General features: G+C 42.3%; 3 protein-coding genes and 1 non-coding gene across 8 annotated transcripts in view; 3 read left to right on the top strand and 1 right to left on the bottom strand.

The window, feature by feature from the left end:
• Nucleotides 1–80: 80 nt before the first annotated feature.
• Nucleotides 81–152, top strand: trnad-guc. Its single transcript has one exon. It is a non-coding gene; the product is annotated as a tRNA-Asp (tRNA).
• Nucleotides 153–687: 535 nt separating this feature from the next.
• smug1 (single-strand-selective monofunctional uracil-DNA glycosylase 1) lies at nucleotides 688–2912 on the top strand. Its single transcript, XM_017415837.3, has 2 exons — nucleotides 688–1108; nucleotides 1417–2912. The coding sequence occupies exons 1-2, from the start codon at nucleotides 809–811 to the stop codon at nucleotides 1942–1944; spliced, it is 828 nt and encodes a 275-aa protein (XP_017271326.1). The 5' UTR covers nucleotides 688–808; the 3' UTR covers nucleotides 1945–2912.
• Nucleotides 2913–3663: 751 nt separating this feature from the next.
• LOC108235709 (calcium-binding and coiled-coil domain-containing protein 1-like) lies at nucleotides 3664–12275 on the top strand. Of its 2 annotated transcripts, XM_017415880.3 has the most exons (14): nucleotides 3665–3887; nucleotides 4385–4533; nucleotides 4629–4731; nucleotides 5736–5938; nucleotides 6021–6233; nucleotides 6329–6477; nucleotides 6921–6990; nucleotides 7102–7356; nucleotides 7896–8009; nucleotides 8310–8405; nucleotides 9360–9447; nucleotides 9521–9642; nucleotides 10046–10128; nucleotides 11270–12275. In XM_017415880.3, the coding sequence occupies exons 2-14, from the start codon at nucleotides 4402–4404 to the stop codon at nucleotides 11295–11297; spliced, it is 1656 nt and encodes a 551-aa protein (XP_017271369.1). In that variant the 5' UTR covers nucleotides 3665–3887; nucleotides 4385–4401; the 3' UTR covers nucleotides 11298–12275. The 2 variants fall into 2 exon arrangements, with proteins under 2 accessions (XP_017271370.1, XP_017271369.1); XM_017415881.3 differs by lacking the exon at nucleotides 10046–10128 and having other exon boundaries at nucleotides 3664–3887.
• Nucleotides 11667–15709, bottom strand: part of LOC108235710 (retinoic acid receptor gamma-A) — a 48170-nt gene continuing 44127 nt past the window's right edge. For all 4 annotated transcript variants that reach the window (XM_025005881.2, XM_025005880.2, XM_017415882.3 and 1 more), the window contains one exon: nucleotides 11667–15666. In XM_025005881.2, coding sequence (XP_024861649.1) covers nucleotides 15317–15666 — 350 coding nt within the window. In that variant the 3' untranslated portion in view covers nucleotides 11667–15316. The remainder of the gene's footprint in view (nucleotides 15667–15709) is intronic.

Here is a 15709-nt window from a genome sequence, read left to right as displayed (position 1 = left end):
CTATCAAATATCAATAACTTGCCTCACCCATAAAAATCGTGCACAAGGTTAAAAATTATAGTTAGCTGCCTTCTCTCAACTCCTCGTTAGTATAGTGGTAAGTATCCCCGCCTGTCACGCGGGAGACCGGGGTTCGATTCCCCGACGGGGAGACACATGTTTTTCTTTTTTCACCGCAGTTTTATGTTTAACAGAGAGAGCTACGGTTTAACTGACCTGTATCCACATGTAATATTTTGTGTAGGGTTCGAGCTTTTGAGCTCCATAGACAAAAAACACGTGTACCAAATCAAGCTGGAGTAAACGCAGGAAATCGAGTAAAGCTGTCTTCTGTTAACTCACACTCACCTCATCTGTTTATGAATTTACTTTGTTTTGTGAAGTGAACTAAAGAGCAGAGATGTCAGAAGATCACCGATGGAGTCCAGACATGTGCCAAACAAAATTAATTTACACTGTATTATGCTTTTCCTGTATGGTGTTGACCGCGGTATAAAGGGTAGAAGTATTAGCTATCACATTTATTAGCTTGCTATCTTTTTGTTGTGGTTACACTATTGGTCCCGCAGGGGGCAGCAGACAGCAGTTACATCTTAGTTGTAGTTGCACTAAACCTCCCGCAGGGGGCAGTAGACATAATTTATATCTTTGTTGTAGTTGCACTAAACCTCCCGCAGAGGGCAGCAGACACTTCCATCTTTACATTACGAGGCGCAGAGGAAGAAAGAACTCGTTCCTTGTGTTTGGGTTATGAAAACTCAAACTCAATGCTACGTTTTAGTTCGAAAAGCACGAACTCCCTCTAAACATGTTTAATGGTACTTCAGCAGGAAATTGTGGAGAGCCAGAAGCGGGTCTGGTTCTCCGTGAATCAAAGAAGGAAGGACTCGCAGACGGGACCCCCTCCTCTCTGTTCCTGCAGGCTGAGCTGGAGCTGAACGCCCATCTCCGTCGGCTCTCCTTCTCCGACCCCGTCCGCTACGTCTACAACCCGCTGGAGTACGCCTGGGAGCCCCACCGCTGCTACGTGGAGACGTACTGCCAGCCCGGACAAAGCGTCCTGTTTCTGGGGATGAATCCCGGGCCCTTCGGCATGGCTCAGACCGGGGTGAGCGCCGCACGGAAACACATGGGGACCATTGTTTACATCCACTGTAATGGCTGGAAGATTCCCGGAAGTGACCCACCCTGCGTCACATTCAGGACTTTACTTTTTGCATCATGTTGATTATGAACTTTCTAGCAAGAGTGCTATTTAAATAACTTTTTGTGCTACTTTTAAAATGTTACCAAAACCCATGTGTTTTTATAGACCATAAAAACCCTTTACAAAGCATAAAAATGTCTTGTTTTATCATTAACATTTTTATATCCAGTGATGTGTTTTGCTGCTGATATCTCTGCTCCTCTGCTCAGGTCCCTTTCGGTGAGGTGAGGTCTGTCGTCGAGTGGCTGAGGATCTCAGGGGAGGTCGGCCGTCCTGACACTGAGCACCCAAAGCGGCGGATCCTGGGCCTGAGCTGCACGCAGAGTGAAGTGAGCGGCGCACGGTTTTGGGGTTTCTTCAGGAAACTGTGTGGCGAACCAACACGGTTCTTCCGGCACTGCTTTGTGCACAATCTGTGCCCGCTGATCTTTATGAGTGCCAGTGGGAAGAATCTGACTCCCCCTGAGCTCCCTGCAGCCGAGCGGGAAGCCCTGCTCTCCCTGTGTGACTCTGCCCTGTGCAGAGTCGTGCAGGCTCTGCACGTCTCCATGGTGATTGGTGTGGGAAGGGTGGCGGAGCAGCGGGCGCGACGGGCGCTGTCTGCTGCGGGTGTCACTGTGCGAGTCGAGGGCATTATGCATCCGTCGCCCAGGAACCCACAGGCCAATAAGGGCTGGGAGGACGTGGCTAAAGCTAAGCTGGCAGAACTCGGAGTTCTGTCACTGCTGAGCAGCTAACGGGTCTCCTCGGACACGAATCAGTGCCAGAAACATTCTGCTGGTTGATCAGGATGTGAGGAAGTCCAGTCAGAGACGGTGCACTGCAGCGCTGAACATGTTGACTGACGTTTCTCCTCACATCTCTGCAGGTGAACGTTCACTGCCAACATCAGTGACTCGACAGCAAACATCTCAGAGTGTCAAACAGACACTTGTTGCTCTGAATACAGCACTCACAAATTTTGCATCTGTAAAAATCAGGTGAATCAGTGGATGCTATGCACCATGCAGATCTGTAAATGTCCACACTACTGTACATATAACATGCTTTTATATGTATGTAGGTACATCCAAAGCTCGGGATGTCCTCTTTTATGTCTCATTAGTAAAACTTTTTAGTCAAAGTTGGTGCTGTAAATTTAAAACTCTACTGAAATAAAGTGTAAAGTATCCATCAGTTAGATTGGATTTGTCCAACTTAGATCATTATGTCTCATCTGATGCAAATATGATCTGTGAGGGCCAGAAAATACAAGTTTCTTTGTTTCGACTCAATTAGCTCTCAGACTTAACAGTAAATCTGCTTTATGTAATATTTTCCTGTGGTAAAAGTAGCTTTTAGCTTATTTGCATTAAATTCTGTTCAGGAAATCATATTCTCTACCTCTCATATTTGTTGTAGTTTTACAGAAGTTCAGGAGCTTTTTTATCAGTAGAAGTCAGAAATATTCCAAGACTTCAAAGATACTTTGTAAAAAGTACAATTGTACATGTTAGCCATATAGGACGCCGCTTGTACACTGTTTTTTTTTACTCCTTTTTTACCATCTTTTAATGTAAAAATGTGAAATTGAATTTGAAACAAATGAAAATAAATTAAAACCAAATTGAAACAATATTTTTCTCTGGTGATCAAATATATTGGATGAATGACAATTAGGTGTTGTTGAGAAGGAGGTTTCCTCCGACGCCGCACAAGGAGCCAACATTTTGTAGCATTATGTAGAAATACAGTAATTATTGTATGCTAAAAAAACATCAGTATTTGTTTATTCATTTGCTTTTTTGTCTAGAAGATAGTTATTGTACTATCCAAACTAAAAATAACTTTGTTAAAACACTGTTTGTTTTGTTTGAAGTGTTAATAATTATTTTCCACAATGCCCTGGAATCAAAAGTGCCTCCTGTACATCATGACACAGCTAAAAAAAAAACACCATATGTCCTGAAAAGACTAAATCAGTGTAAAAAAAGCTAATAAAAAACTAATATCACATTTAAAACATTGTTAAACTTGCTTAGTTTATCTTTAAGTTCTAGGTCAGGTTTTCATGTTTCTGTAATTTTCATGTTTTTAATCCTGAATGACTCTTTGCTTTTTATTTACCACTAAATTATCACTGTGCGGCACACTGCCCTCTAGTGTCTAAAGAGGGGATAAATCTCTTTCACAATCACAGAAAGTCTGAGATGCAGAAAACCTTATTTGTAGTTTTTGTCCTAAAACATTAAAACCTGGGATTGATTGGTAACTGTCTCACCAAAAAAAAGGAATGTTCCCACAGTATAAGTTAAAATAATTCAATTTTTTTTTATATTACTGACTTGAATCTAAAGTTATTACAGGAAACTTGAGGATGGTGTCCCCTGGTGTCCTGACCCCCACCTCCACCTCCAGCACTGTGAGTTGCAACATGCGGTAACTAAAAGTAGCAGATCCCCTGTCTGCTCGGTGGGTTTTCTGTCGGGAGTTGAAGTCTACAGAGCCACTTTACTGGCTGACGGGAGGCGTATTCATAAACTCCATCTCCCATAAGTTCCCAGCAAGCATCAGCCGTGTTTCTCCAGGTCCACATGGTTCAGGGGATGTTGTGAAACTCCTGCACCTGACAGGATTGCTCATCACTTTCTGCAGGCTCGTCCACAGCGGGCAGAAAACGTTCATTTCTCAGCAGATTAAGGTAAGATTCACACAACATAAGGCAGGAGATGGATAATCGTTTAAAACAATAAACTGTGTCCAGTTTAGTTTGACTCTACTTTATTAAAGGGCTCACAATGTTTGGTTAATTTTTTTTTTTTTTTAAATAAAACAAATATATAATGTTTAGGGTTCTTAAAGGATATTATTTGCTTTTTCCTCATATATTACCTTCTTATAAGTAAAAAATAATTAAATCTGTGGTTCATTAACATGATTTTCACATCGCTGTTAGTCGTTTGTTTTTGACACATTCAGTCACCAAAGTTAAAGCTTCTTTTTTTTCCATCTGTGTTTTAGTGTATTTAGGTTTATGAGTGTCTTGTTTTTAATCACACTGCTGAGCCATAGGCGGCTGGCGTTATGAGGCTGGCTCTGCTATCACCTTTCATCAGCTGTTCTCATCCGGAACGAAACCGGAGCACAACCAACTGGGTCCGTGTGTGTGTGTGTGTGTGTGTTTTCTTCCCTCAACAGCAAAGCTTCCCATTACAATGGATAAACAGTCGACGGTGGTGTTTCGAAACGTGGGGCAACTGTACTTCCCCCAGACCAGGGTGGAGTGCCACTACAGTCTGGCTCCAGGGCACCAGTGGAGCAGCAGCGACTGGATCGGGATTTTTGAGGTAGACTGACCCACGTTGGCACCGTCCCTCTAATAAAAGTTGTGTCACATGTGGAGGATTTGAAATGGTGTTTTTTTGTGTGTGTCCCATCACAGATGGGCTGGTCTTCACTCAAACAGTATCACACATACACATGGGCTCTTGTCCCTGAAGGCTACGCCAAGGGAACCTGTGTCGACTGCTGTGCAAACTTCCAGGGTAAGAACTGGAACCTGTCGCTCCTCTGACCCCAGCCAGCATGAGCAGACGTGTGCTGAGCAGACTCTGTCGTTGTCCCCGTAAATACAGTTAACATGTCACAAAACAGGAGTGTGAGGAAAGTCTTTATTACGTTGATGGGGCAGAAGATGATCTCAGCAGGGTGCGAACAACAGGAATCCGGCAAAGGAAAGGTTTAACCGTATCTAAATACACACCGAGGCAGATAAAGACTCAATTTGTTGCAGGTGTGTTGATTAGAAATGAAAAACCCGTGCAACGTGGAATCAGGAAGCCAATGAACTAAAAGCACAAGAAAAACAAAATAAAACAGGAAACAGAAAAAAAAAAACATGAACACAAATTTTACAACCAATCCTCTTTCTATACACGTCTCTCACACACGGAAAATAATCATAATATTGGTAAAAGCATGTCATGGTGTGAGCAAATGGAATTTCTGAAGACTTTAGGAAAAGTGCTGATGATGCAGACTCCAGTTATTCTCCATCAGACAGTTTCTGCACAACTGGAGCAAACTCACACAGCCGTGCCTGACAATTAGTTACTGTGATTTGAAGTTAATCTTTAATTCACTTGTAATGATTTAGTTTTTATAAGTTTGCTATCAGAACCAAACTGCACAGCTGGGCTACAAGGAGACATGCTGAGCTTCACAGACAAAAAAAAGGCTGCAAGTCTGCAGTTTGTTGCAGCCAAACAGATGTGCTGTTTATATGTTGTTAAATTATTCAGTAAGTCCAGTTAGAACCTCTGTGCTAGTTTAGCTTAAATGAGAAGCATCACTCCTTTATAAAATCAACTGTATTTCTGTTTAAAAGCATTATCTACTTGTGAAACACGATGATGGTGGTATTATGGTTTAAGCAGAGTCACACTCTGTACTGAAAGTAAAGTTCTAATAATTTCTCGAATAAACAAATAACCTTGAATACATCTTTTTTTTGTTGTTTCTTCTCTGATGATGTTTGTGCTCCACACAGCGTCCTACCTGCCTCGGCCCAGTGCCGCGGAGTTCCAGTTTGTTTACGTGAACAAGATGGGCACGGTTTGCGCTTGGAGTCGTCCCTTCACCTTCAGCGCTCCCAAACCTCTGGAGGAGCTGGAGACTCTGAAGGAAGACCAGGAAGAAGAGGACGGAGAAGAGGAGCTGCTGCTGGTCGTCCCCAGGGCTCAGCTGCTGCAGGTGTGTGTGTGAGAGGTGGGATCCATACATACACTAACTATGACATCTGTTGCACTAACATCTTGCCCTGTGCTGTTACCAGAGCCAGCTGGAGGAGAGCTTAAAGAGACAAGCAGACTTACAGCGGTCCTTCGAGAGAGCCAACAAGGAGGCAGAGAGGGAAAGGGAAAGCAGCAAACGAGCACGAGTGGAGTGGGAGAGTGAAAGAGACGCAATGAAGGAGGAGATCACCGAGCTCAGGGGCAACGTGAGGCACAGCTGTGAGCTGCTGAAGAAGCTAGAGGGAAAACATCAGGTATGTGATGGGTCACGTGGTCATGTTTACTCACACACACACACGGGATGCAAAAGCACAATGTCTCGTTTCCCCCCTCTTTCTGAAACTGACAGGATGTGAAGTACAGTGAGGAGAACCTGAACTCTGAGCTGAGTCAGCTGCTGGCTGAAAAGGCTGAGAATCAGCAGCTGGCCAGAGACCTGGAGGAGAACATCAAGGCTCTGACCGACAGAGAGACAGAAGCCAACAAGGAACTGGAGAGGTAAGAGTTAGGACAATTACTCGCTGCTGCGCAAATGTTTTAAAACCGCCAAGGAAAAATAAAAAGGAAAAACCATGAAAGCTGTTCATCAAGACCGCTTTAGAAGATTTCAACAGAGTCTGGCTGCTTGGGAGGAAAGTATAAAGATTAAAGGCCTAGCTTTCCTTGGAGGAATGCATGTCACCCACCACCTTTCATATCAGAGTTTAAACTAAGATCAAACTTTAAAAATAACATTATCCTCTCAGATTATGTGTTAGGAATGACTGTCAGCTGCTACCACACCAAATGTAGTTATATATTTTTTAGTTAAAGTCATTTATCTATTGGCTGAAGGTAATTAGCATAAAAAGTTGTTTTTGCACAGTAGTGAATGTTAGTGTGAACATATTTCTTTGTTTGGACCTAAAACTAACCTGATGTTGTTGTTGTTGTTGCGGCAGGCTGAAAGAGAGAGTGAAGAAAATGTCCAGTCAAATGAAACACGACGAGGAGCAGAGAAAGGCTCTGCAGGTAACCCACAGACATCTAACGGACAGGAAACTCTGTGACGGTCGGCCTTTAATCCAGGCCAGAGACAGAGGGTTGGTTGTTTTCATGTTACTGACCTCCTCCTCCCTGCAGGTGGAGACAGAGGCCTCGGCAGCAGAGGTGCGAGGGCTCCAGGAGCGCCTGGAAGCCGCTGACCTCGTGAGCGAGGCTCTGCGCAGAGAGCTGAGGGAGCTGGGCGCCCGGCAGAGCCACACCCACGCCGAGCTGCACCAGGCCCGGCTGCAGGTGGCCCAGCTCACCCTGCAGCTGTCCGACCAGGACCTGCTGCTCAGGGAGGAGCGGGCCAACTCGGCCCTGGAGAGGGAGGCGTACAAACACGCAGCAGAAGTGAGAGTCAGACAGGATCCAGTGAACTTTTCTCTTTTTTTACCGTTTTAATCAGGGTGAAAGGGCAGATGTGTGTGTTTGTCTATTAGCAAAACACCTCATGAATCAGTGGAGTTATTTGAATACATAAAGTAATCCCTGGATGACTATTTTCACCATTCTGGTGTCAAAACGTTCGGCTCATTCAGGAGATGGGTGCTGTGATTTTTTGTTTCTGCAACTTTTATCCTTTTCATAAAGTTTCTTTGTTTACAAAACCAAAAAAAATCTAAAAAAATACAAGACTTGGCTTATTTGTTTTACTGTTTTCAATGCTCCTTTTAGCTTTTACCTAATGTCTTGCATCAGTTTAGCATTTAGCTCCAGAAAGTTGTATTTTAGCTACTGCTGCGTTAATTTTAGTTTTAGCATCTGTTTTTCAAATTTTAGCTACTACTAATTTTAGTCATCGACTAGTTCATTTTCAACATCTGTTTAGTTGCCTATGTTTTGTTTGCTTTAACTTCAGTAACTCAGTTTGAGCACCTCTTCTTCATCAGATCGATAAGAAAAAGTTACACGATCTGAGCTGTGAGCTCAGGAAGAAGGAGGAGTGGCTCCAGGAGGAGAGGATGGAACGAGACAACCTGGAGGCAGAGCTCGGGAAGGAGAAGGTAAGCAAGTCAGGACGGTTATTTTTAACGTCCGACACACACAAACATCATCGTGGCTTAGCATAACTCGGGTGCAGGGTTTCCACATCACCAGTAGCTCGGTGTGTTTTTGGAAACCAGAGAAGCGTGCCAGAGTTCAGCGCAGCTCTTTTAGCTCTCGCACGCTGGCACAAACAGAACAGCTTCCATGAACAGTGAGTAAACATTTCCTCACATCAACATGTGATCGGCAGCTACGTCAGGGTGTGGGACAGAGTAAAGTTACCGTCTCCCCCCTGTCCCCACCCCCCCTCCCCGTAGGTGCTGCTGAGTGACGCCAAGCGAGACTTCCAGGAGCTCAGGGCCCATCTGAGAAAGGTCCAGAAGGAGAGAGAGGAGGAAGAACTGCACAAACAGGCAAGGTTTCAGCACCAGAACACCAAACCCTCTGAAAACGCTTTAAAGGAGTCACCTTTTCCATTCCTCCAGTGCCACACAAACACTGCTGCACAGAAATGTCAAACTGCAGCTGAAATCCTGCACTGATCTTCTTTTTCTTCCATATTCATCACCCGTTACCATGATGTAACTTCCTGTATGTGTGTGTGTGCGCATGTGTTTGTCGTTCAGCAAAATATCTCAATCAAATTTTAATGAAGTTCCCAAGAAGTCATCATCGGATGCACCTCTGCAACTTTTAGAGTCAACTCTAATCAAGATGGCCACCACAGCTAATCGAACAAAATATATAAGTCAGTGAGTTTCACAGACTCTGAGCTGTAATTTGGTGTGGTAGTAGCTGAGAGTCATCCCCAACGTGTAGTTTAAGAAGCTAACAGATCACACAGGAGCTCTTAATGCCACATGCAGTCACGCATAACGTTATTCTCAAGATTAACCCTAAACAGCTATAAGATGTGTCAGAGGGCAGCTTTGGTCCTTTAATTAATTCTGTTATTTTTTCTCTCTTCTTCTTTAACTTTAAGCCTTTAAATGTCTTGAGTTGAAGCAAAACCGTTTTTTTCTCATAATTTCTCAGTTTGTCGTCAAACAAACATCATTTAATAAAGGTCAGAATATACAATATCCTGTTCAGTGCTTCATGAGATATTTTGCTAACAGACACACAGACACAAGCAATTACATGATTTATTTTATGGCAGCGAGTATTAATTAAAGTTGGCAAGGATTTAAATATATGTGCTTCTCTCCAAAATTGGCTTTTACTTTTTAAAGAAAAGTGAAACATGACTTTTATTTTACAAGCATGAAGTCTACACGCTGTTCCCTGTTTACCTGTTAGCTTCACCTGTTTACAGGCATTTATTACAAGATAAAGATGTTTGTTTTTTATTTCCCCTCCCTCTCCAGGACGTGGTGAGCTACATCCACCATTTGGAGCAGAAGTTGGGGATCGGGCCTGAAACTAAACCAGACAGCTTTGTTTCTTCATGCAGCTGTGAGTAAATAATAGTTTTTACTCTTTCACTCTGCTTTTAATGAGCCGCGATGTAACAAGTCTGCCCGAACAGCTCCAGACTCTTCCTCTGAGCAAGCCGACGAAGCCTCATCAGTTTCCGCCAGATCTGTTTCTTCACCTCTTTTCCCCTCGGCTCACCGGGAGGACAGAGACGAGCCGGCGTTTGGCTCACAGGTACGCCCTCGCTCACTCAGGTTCACTCAGGTTCACTCAGGTGCTCCAGCACCACCTGCGTTTTAGTCTGGACGCTGCCTGAGTGGGTAAATATTTGACTGTTTTCACAAGTGAGTCCTCAGACGCTGCTGTCCCAGGTCCATTGTTGGACACCTGGGTTGGTCCTGCAGGAACAGGTGGATTCTATCAAAATGGATCCTGGCACAAAGCTTCATTTATTCCAGGGCATAATAAAGTTTGGAAGATTTAATTACGACCTGAGCATTATCAGCTCATTACATTTGTATTTTATATTTTATCTTAAAGCACACACAGCTGTGAAGACAACAAACAAACTCAGGGCGGCACGTTGTTTCCGCTCTTTCACGGTTTCTCACACGAACCTTTTTGTCTGGGAAATCAGGACGAGGAGAAGCAGAGCAGGAAAAGTCCAGCTGGCGACAGGAACCAACTGATCCTGCCTGAACTCGTCAATCCGGTCCTGAGGTGACAAACCTGAGCTTTAAAGGGATAGTCTGGTCATTTTTAAAGTGATGTTCGATCAGATAGTTATCAGTAGTCAGTATTTTAACATTAAGTAGCCCTTTTAGGCTTTGAGGTGCTTCTTTATGCATCTATATTTTAATGTTTTAATCTGTATTAATTGGTGTTTTTTTTAATTTAGAAGACTTTTGCCTCTTTCTTTGTGCCTCATGATTGATGTCCCGGCTGATAAGGTACCAACTACTGATAACTATGTGACAGAACATCTCTAAAAATGACCAGACTATCCCTTTAACTAGTCCCATCACACACACACAGACACAGAATCTCCTCTTCTATAAACTGTCACACAGCACATCACTAATTTAATCAAACAGCACAAAGGGTACAGTACTGTGCAAAAGTTTTAAGCTGCCATTCATTTCTTTATATGCTGCTTCCAAGCAGCCATTTTTTTCATTTAAGAGACCAGATGGATGTTTTTTGTTGTTTAAGCCATTAAACTCTGACCTGAGTCACTTAGGTATGAAAATGCTCCTAACTTCAGGGGATGGATGTGTGTTGTTGACACTTTGAGACCAGCAGCCTGTCACACAGACACAATTTGTTGCCATTTCTTTAGTTGAATCTTTAAATTATATCAAAGATAAAACGGTTGGACACATAAAAATGTATTTTACCAGCAACAAGGTTTTTCCCAAGAAGCTATCAACTGAAAACTTGACAAACAGTCGATGATCAATGAAGCAGGGGTTCCAAAGGTTGGTGTTGGGACCCAAATGTGGGTCATGAAACTCCAAGTGAGTGGTCATGAGATGATTTTCACAAATCAAATAAAGTCTAAAACAGATTACCCAAAGCATATTCTTTGGTAATTGGAACAATATGTCGTCATGGTCAGGAATAAGGACTGGACAGGAAGTTGGTTTAATAAAAGCAGCATAAATCAAAACTTCTGAAAACCTGAGGAGGTATTGCTCAAGACCAGTTTAAAAAACTACAAGAAAGTCTGTCTCTGTGGAAGGAAAATATGAGTTTAAAGTGGTTTAAAATGTTTGCAAATTACTGCAGCTGAATAACAACAAAATAAGTGTGCAAGAAATGGGAGTTGTTTTGATGAAACGTGTTTTTTCCCTGTGTGCAGTGAGCTGGCTGACTCCCCGATGTGGTGACACAAAGAAGAGATGGAGCCCGACACTCATTTTATTTAGACTGTAAGAAAATCAGGAGCATTTAATGAGCTTTCTGTTCACGTTACTTTTGACAACTCTGTAGCTTTTCTTGTGGATTTTGTAAGTTGTTATTTTTTAGGTGTGGCCAATAGTTTTAGCACTTAGGGTCGAACCACTTTTTAAAGCTCTGTTAGGTGCAGACTCCATCTGTCTGAGAATATCTGTCTTTTTTCAGTTTCAGCACTCAACATCTAATTCCTTGATTTCAGGCCTTTAAGCCTTTCGGTAATGTGTTGGAACTGCAGTGAGAAATATGCAGCTGGCTTAACTTGAATCCCACTCGTTTTGTTTTGGTGCCGTTTTGGCCCCTGAGGGTTGTTTTTTTTTTTGTTTTTTTTGCATGAGAGCGTGACTCCTGTAACCGTGTCAGATGTGTGGGTGTGCGATCACGGTCAAGTGTGAAATGGTCCGGTTCAACTTTTGGAGCTCCAAGTCGGATTACAGGAACAAAATTTGTTTGAAACATCTTCAGTAGGAAAACCAGTGGTGGTAATAAAAGACTTTGCTAAACACAGAAATGTATTTCTGAGAAGGTCTGGGTTTTTTTTGTTTGTTCTAAATTCACACAGATGGGATCTTGCTTAACTCAAAGGCTACATTTTGATCTGCCTTTATGTGACTCATATAGATGTTTGTAAAGAAGACGACAAATGGACACGCAAAAGTCTGGGAACAAAAAGAGCTTTTATCAAAATACAAGAAACGCAAAAAAAAAACCTTATAGTAAGCATCAAAAAACAAACATAGTATTAGCTTTCCGTAAAAATGTAACCAGAACATGTCAGCCGGGCTTTTGTCTCGTTTCTTTGTGCAGCTGGGAGCCATAAAAGCTGTTTTCTTAAAGCTCAAACGAAGAGTGTAAATCCCTGAAACATGTAGACAAGATGTTTGCAGTAAAACAGTCAAAAAAAAAAAAAAGAAAATCAGCAACAATAAAATGTAAGAGTCGCGTTCAGCTTCAGTATTTGAAAAAAAAACAAACAAAACAAACCCTGCCGTCACAACATACAAAGTACGTGGGTTATAAACTGAGAGCCCTGAAACGGGACCCCCGAACGTCAAACCTGTCTTTGGTCTTTTTTTTTTCTTTCTTTAAGTTAATATTACATGTTTACGTGTATATGAATATAGATTTGAGACCTTGGTGACCTCTTCCATGGCTAATTTATTGCACCAGCTCAAATTCAGGAAAAGAAACAGGTCCAAGAAACAAAACAACAACAACAAAAATATCCTGCTTATATGATGAAGAAACATCATTAAATACTTGATATGTTGTGTAGAATTAGCTGGAAATACTGAGTGTGACACAGGAAGAGAGAAGCTGCGACATACACAACTTTAAGGGATAGTTCAGCTCTTTTAAACTGGGGTTCTGTGGAAAGTTATGAACAGTTAATATCTTACCTGTCGTAGATAGCTCTTTAAACTGCTTTAGATTGGACAAGAAGTGGCTTGCTGTTGTCCTAAAATGACAGGAAAGTTTATGCTAGCACTAACATTATGGCAATAGTCCTGCAGGAAGTGCCCCATGCTGCAACAGAAGTGCTACAGCCAGTTGCTGCTGCTGCTAATTACAGTTGAAATTGACCACGTTTCACATAAATAATTGTGTCATGTGAAACTGACGGCAGTGTAAAGGTTTATGCACGAACAACCCCTAACTTTCTGAGACTGGAGTTGTTTTAAGATGGTCCTGCTCAGACGAGCCGTCATCTGATCTGTCTGCTCTGAATTCAACTCTGTTTCTCCAAAGTGAGAAAGAGCCATCTACAACAGGTAAGATATTAACTGCTCATAACCCTTCCGCTTCAAATGATCCTGAGTATCGCTTTATTGGTCTTGAAGACACACTTTCTGTTTAAACCCTATCTTTATTTTCCTGATCGCCTCAAATCTGATTCTAAGTACTTCTCTATTTTCAAAATCTACGTAAAACTGTTGCCATGATGGAACTTAACATAACTCTTATTACATATTGTACAATAGTTCCCGCTTTCAAGCTTTTTTTGTTGTTGTTATTCCTCCTTTAGGAATGGCAGAAAATGAAACCAAAACAGAACGTTTTGCATCATTCACCCCCACCAACAAAACACACACACACATTACGGTTCAGACCCCAACTTTTGGAACTACTTATTTAATGCAACACAGCTGTTTAGTTGTTCATTATCTTTTTTGGAATATTTAACATATGAATAAGTTTTAGATGATAATTTGGTTTTGGGGTATCGGTTCTACATCAAACAGATTACAGATACGTTATTAATATTTTTAATACTCAAATCGTGTCTAATGCATCTGTGAAATGTTCTGAGCACATTCATAAGACATTTTAACAGTTTTAGAAGCAAATTGATAATCAGAAATCAATCATGTCAACTAACAACAGTTTTAAAAAAGCCTTAAAGGTGATAAAACTCTGCATACAAACACATTATCGCCCACCTTTTATGGGGGCGGGTGAGAACGAATTTACCTGTTTGTTAGTAAAATATTTTATCAACCACTGGGCAGATCTGGATGAAACTCTCAGACAGTGATCTTTGGATGTACACCTGAGTAACCTTTGGAACCCTGAATCAAGATGGCCACCACAGACGACACAAAAACATCTCTAACTCAGCCAGTTGTACGGACACTGAGCTAAAACTTGGTGTGGTTGTACCTGAGAGTCATCCCCAACGTCTACTCTGAGAGCTAACAGACTAAATGAGAGCTTTGTTTAAAACTTTGGCACGCACGTCAGCGAGCGGCATGCATTCCTTCGAAGACTGCTGCTTTTATTTTAAATAGAAAAGCATTATAATAAACAATTTAGGACATTTTTTCTACAGCTTCATACTGTAAATGCAATATAATGAGTTATAAATGTGCTCATAAAGAACCAGAGAGTACTTTCATGTCTACTTTCTAAATTTGTTTTTTTCAGGGGGAAAAAAAATACTGTTTTATAAATGCCAATAGCTTGCTAACACACACATCAGAGGCTTTAGTACAGTAAACTGCTTGTAAAGGTTGTTTAAGACAGTTTTTTTTTTTTACTTGCATGGGGAGTTTGGAGCTTCACTTGTTAATCATTTCTTCTCTTGGCTGTGAGAGAAAGTTCTGATGGGAGATATTTATTTTGGGAGAAGATGTACAGAAATGTGAGATACGGTCCTGACGGAATCCACCTGGGGAGTGGAGGGTGATAATAAACCAACTCTCGCGCTCTGAAAGATTTGTTTTTGGCAGATAGGTGTCACCAAACATGGGTATTTTGGTCGAGAGGTGGAGACGCGTTGGTGGTTATTTACGCACCACAGTTGCAATACCCATTAGGTGATTTCATAAAGGAAAAGATTTGCATATTATGTGGTTTCCGCTCTGTGAGTTTGAGTCCTGCTCATGACTCCCTGTCTCACACCGTTTTCCTACTTTTTTACTTGTTGTTCAAAAAAAAAAAAAGCAGAAATGCATAAGTTCAGTCATCAAATTCAAATGCGCGCAAGATCGAGTGGAAAATATACAAAAGGTCCCACAAAGAGGCATAAAGATAATAGTGTGTACATGCTTAGAAAAAAAAACATACAATGAAAAAATAAGTTGCATATCTCTGAAAAGTAATACAGATAATTAGTGGCGGTACATGGACGCCACGCAGAGTTCAGTTGTTGCAAATAATTTTTTTTTTAACCATCAATTTTATACAAAGCATAGCCCTTAATAGACATCGCAGGAGTGCATTTTCTTCTTCCCAACATTTCTCCCTCTTCTTTGTGGTGACAACTTTGTAATAGCTTTATCTTTTCTTTTACGGTGCCCTCGTGAGTCCCCTGAAATGTAGTGCTTCTTCTTCATTTCTTTGCTTCCTATTCTGAATTCAACCCCTTACAGTCAGTATGTACAGTTTGTAAGAAAATCCTCTTAAAAGACGTCTAAGAGCCTGAATCTGGGAGGCCACTCCCCCGCCTCCCTCACAGCGTCTTCCCTGCTGTCTTTTTCGTGCTCCCTGCTGCCGCCGCCGCCGCTGCTGCCGCCGCCGCCGCCGCCTCGCCCCACAGCTCGCCATCACTGTCCGCCCCCCACTCTTTCTCCTCGTCCCAGTAGTCGTCTTCCTCCTCCTCCTCCTCCTCCTCCTCGAAGGCCGACTCGTACGTGGACTTCTCCTCCTGCTTGATGGCCTGAACGGCGGGGGGAGCGGCCGCGGCGCTGTTGCTGGAGTCGCTGCTGTCCTCGAACACGTCTGGGTTCTCCAGCATCTCCCTGATCAGAGGGGGCATGGGGCCGGGGATCTCCGTCTTCAAGGTGATGGCTCGCTCTGCACCTGCAGGGACGATGAGAACCTTTAAATACTTTTTTTCTTTCTT

This window comes from Kryptolebias marmoratus, linkage group LG4 (assembly GCF_001649575.2).
Source record: "Kryptolebias marmoratus isolate JLee-2015 linkage group LG4, ASM164957v2, whole genome shotgun sequence".
Taxonomy (NCBI): Eukaryota; Metazoa; Chordata; class Actinopteri; order Cyprinodontiformes; family Rivulidae; genus Kryptolebias; species Kryptolebias marmoratus.
The sequence above is the reverse complement of the archived record's forward strand: the minus strand, read 5'-3'. Positions and strand labels throughout refer to the sequence as shown.

What these genes read in the sequence shown, in the direction of transcription:
- LOC108235709 (XM_017415880.3), top strand. Translation starts at nt 4,402, where the DNA reads ATGGATAAACAGTCGACGGTGGTGTTTCGAAACGTGGGGCAACTGTAC. An exon ending in ACTGGATCGGGATTTTTGAG is followed by an intron (nt 4,534 to 4,628) that starts GTAGACTGACCC and finishes GTCCCATCACAG; the next exon opens with ATGGGCTGGTCTTCACTCAA. An exon ending in AGCCGGCGTTTGGCTCACAG is followed by an intron (nt 9,643 to 10,045) that starts GTACGCCCTCGC and finishes CTGGGAAATCAG; the next exon opens with GACGAGGAGAAGCAGAGCAG.
- smug1 (XM_017415837.3), top strand. Translation starts at nt 809, where the DNA reads ATGTTTAATGGTACTTCAGCAGGAAATTGTGGAGAGCCAGAAGCGGGT. An exon ending in TCGGCATGGCTCAGACCGGG is followed by an intron (nt 1,109 to 1,416) that starts GTGAGCGCCGCA and finishes TCCTCTGCTCAG; the next exon opens with GTCCCTTTCGGTGAGGTGAG.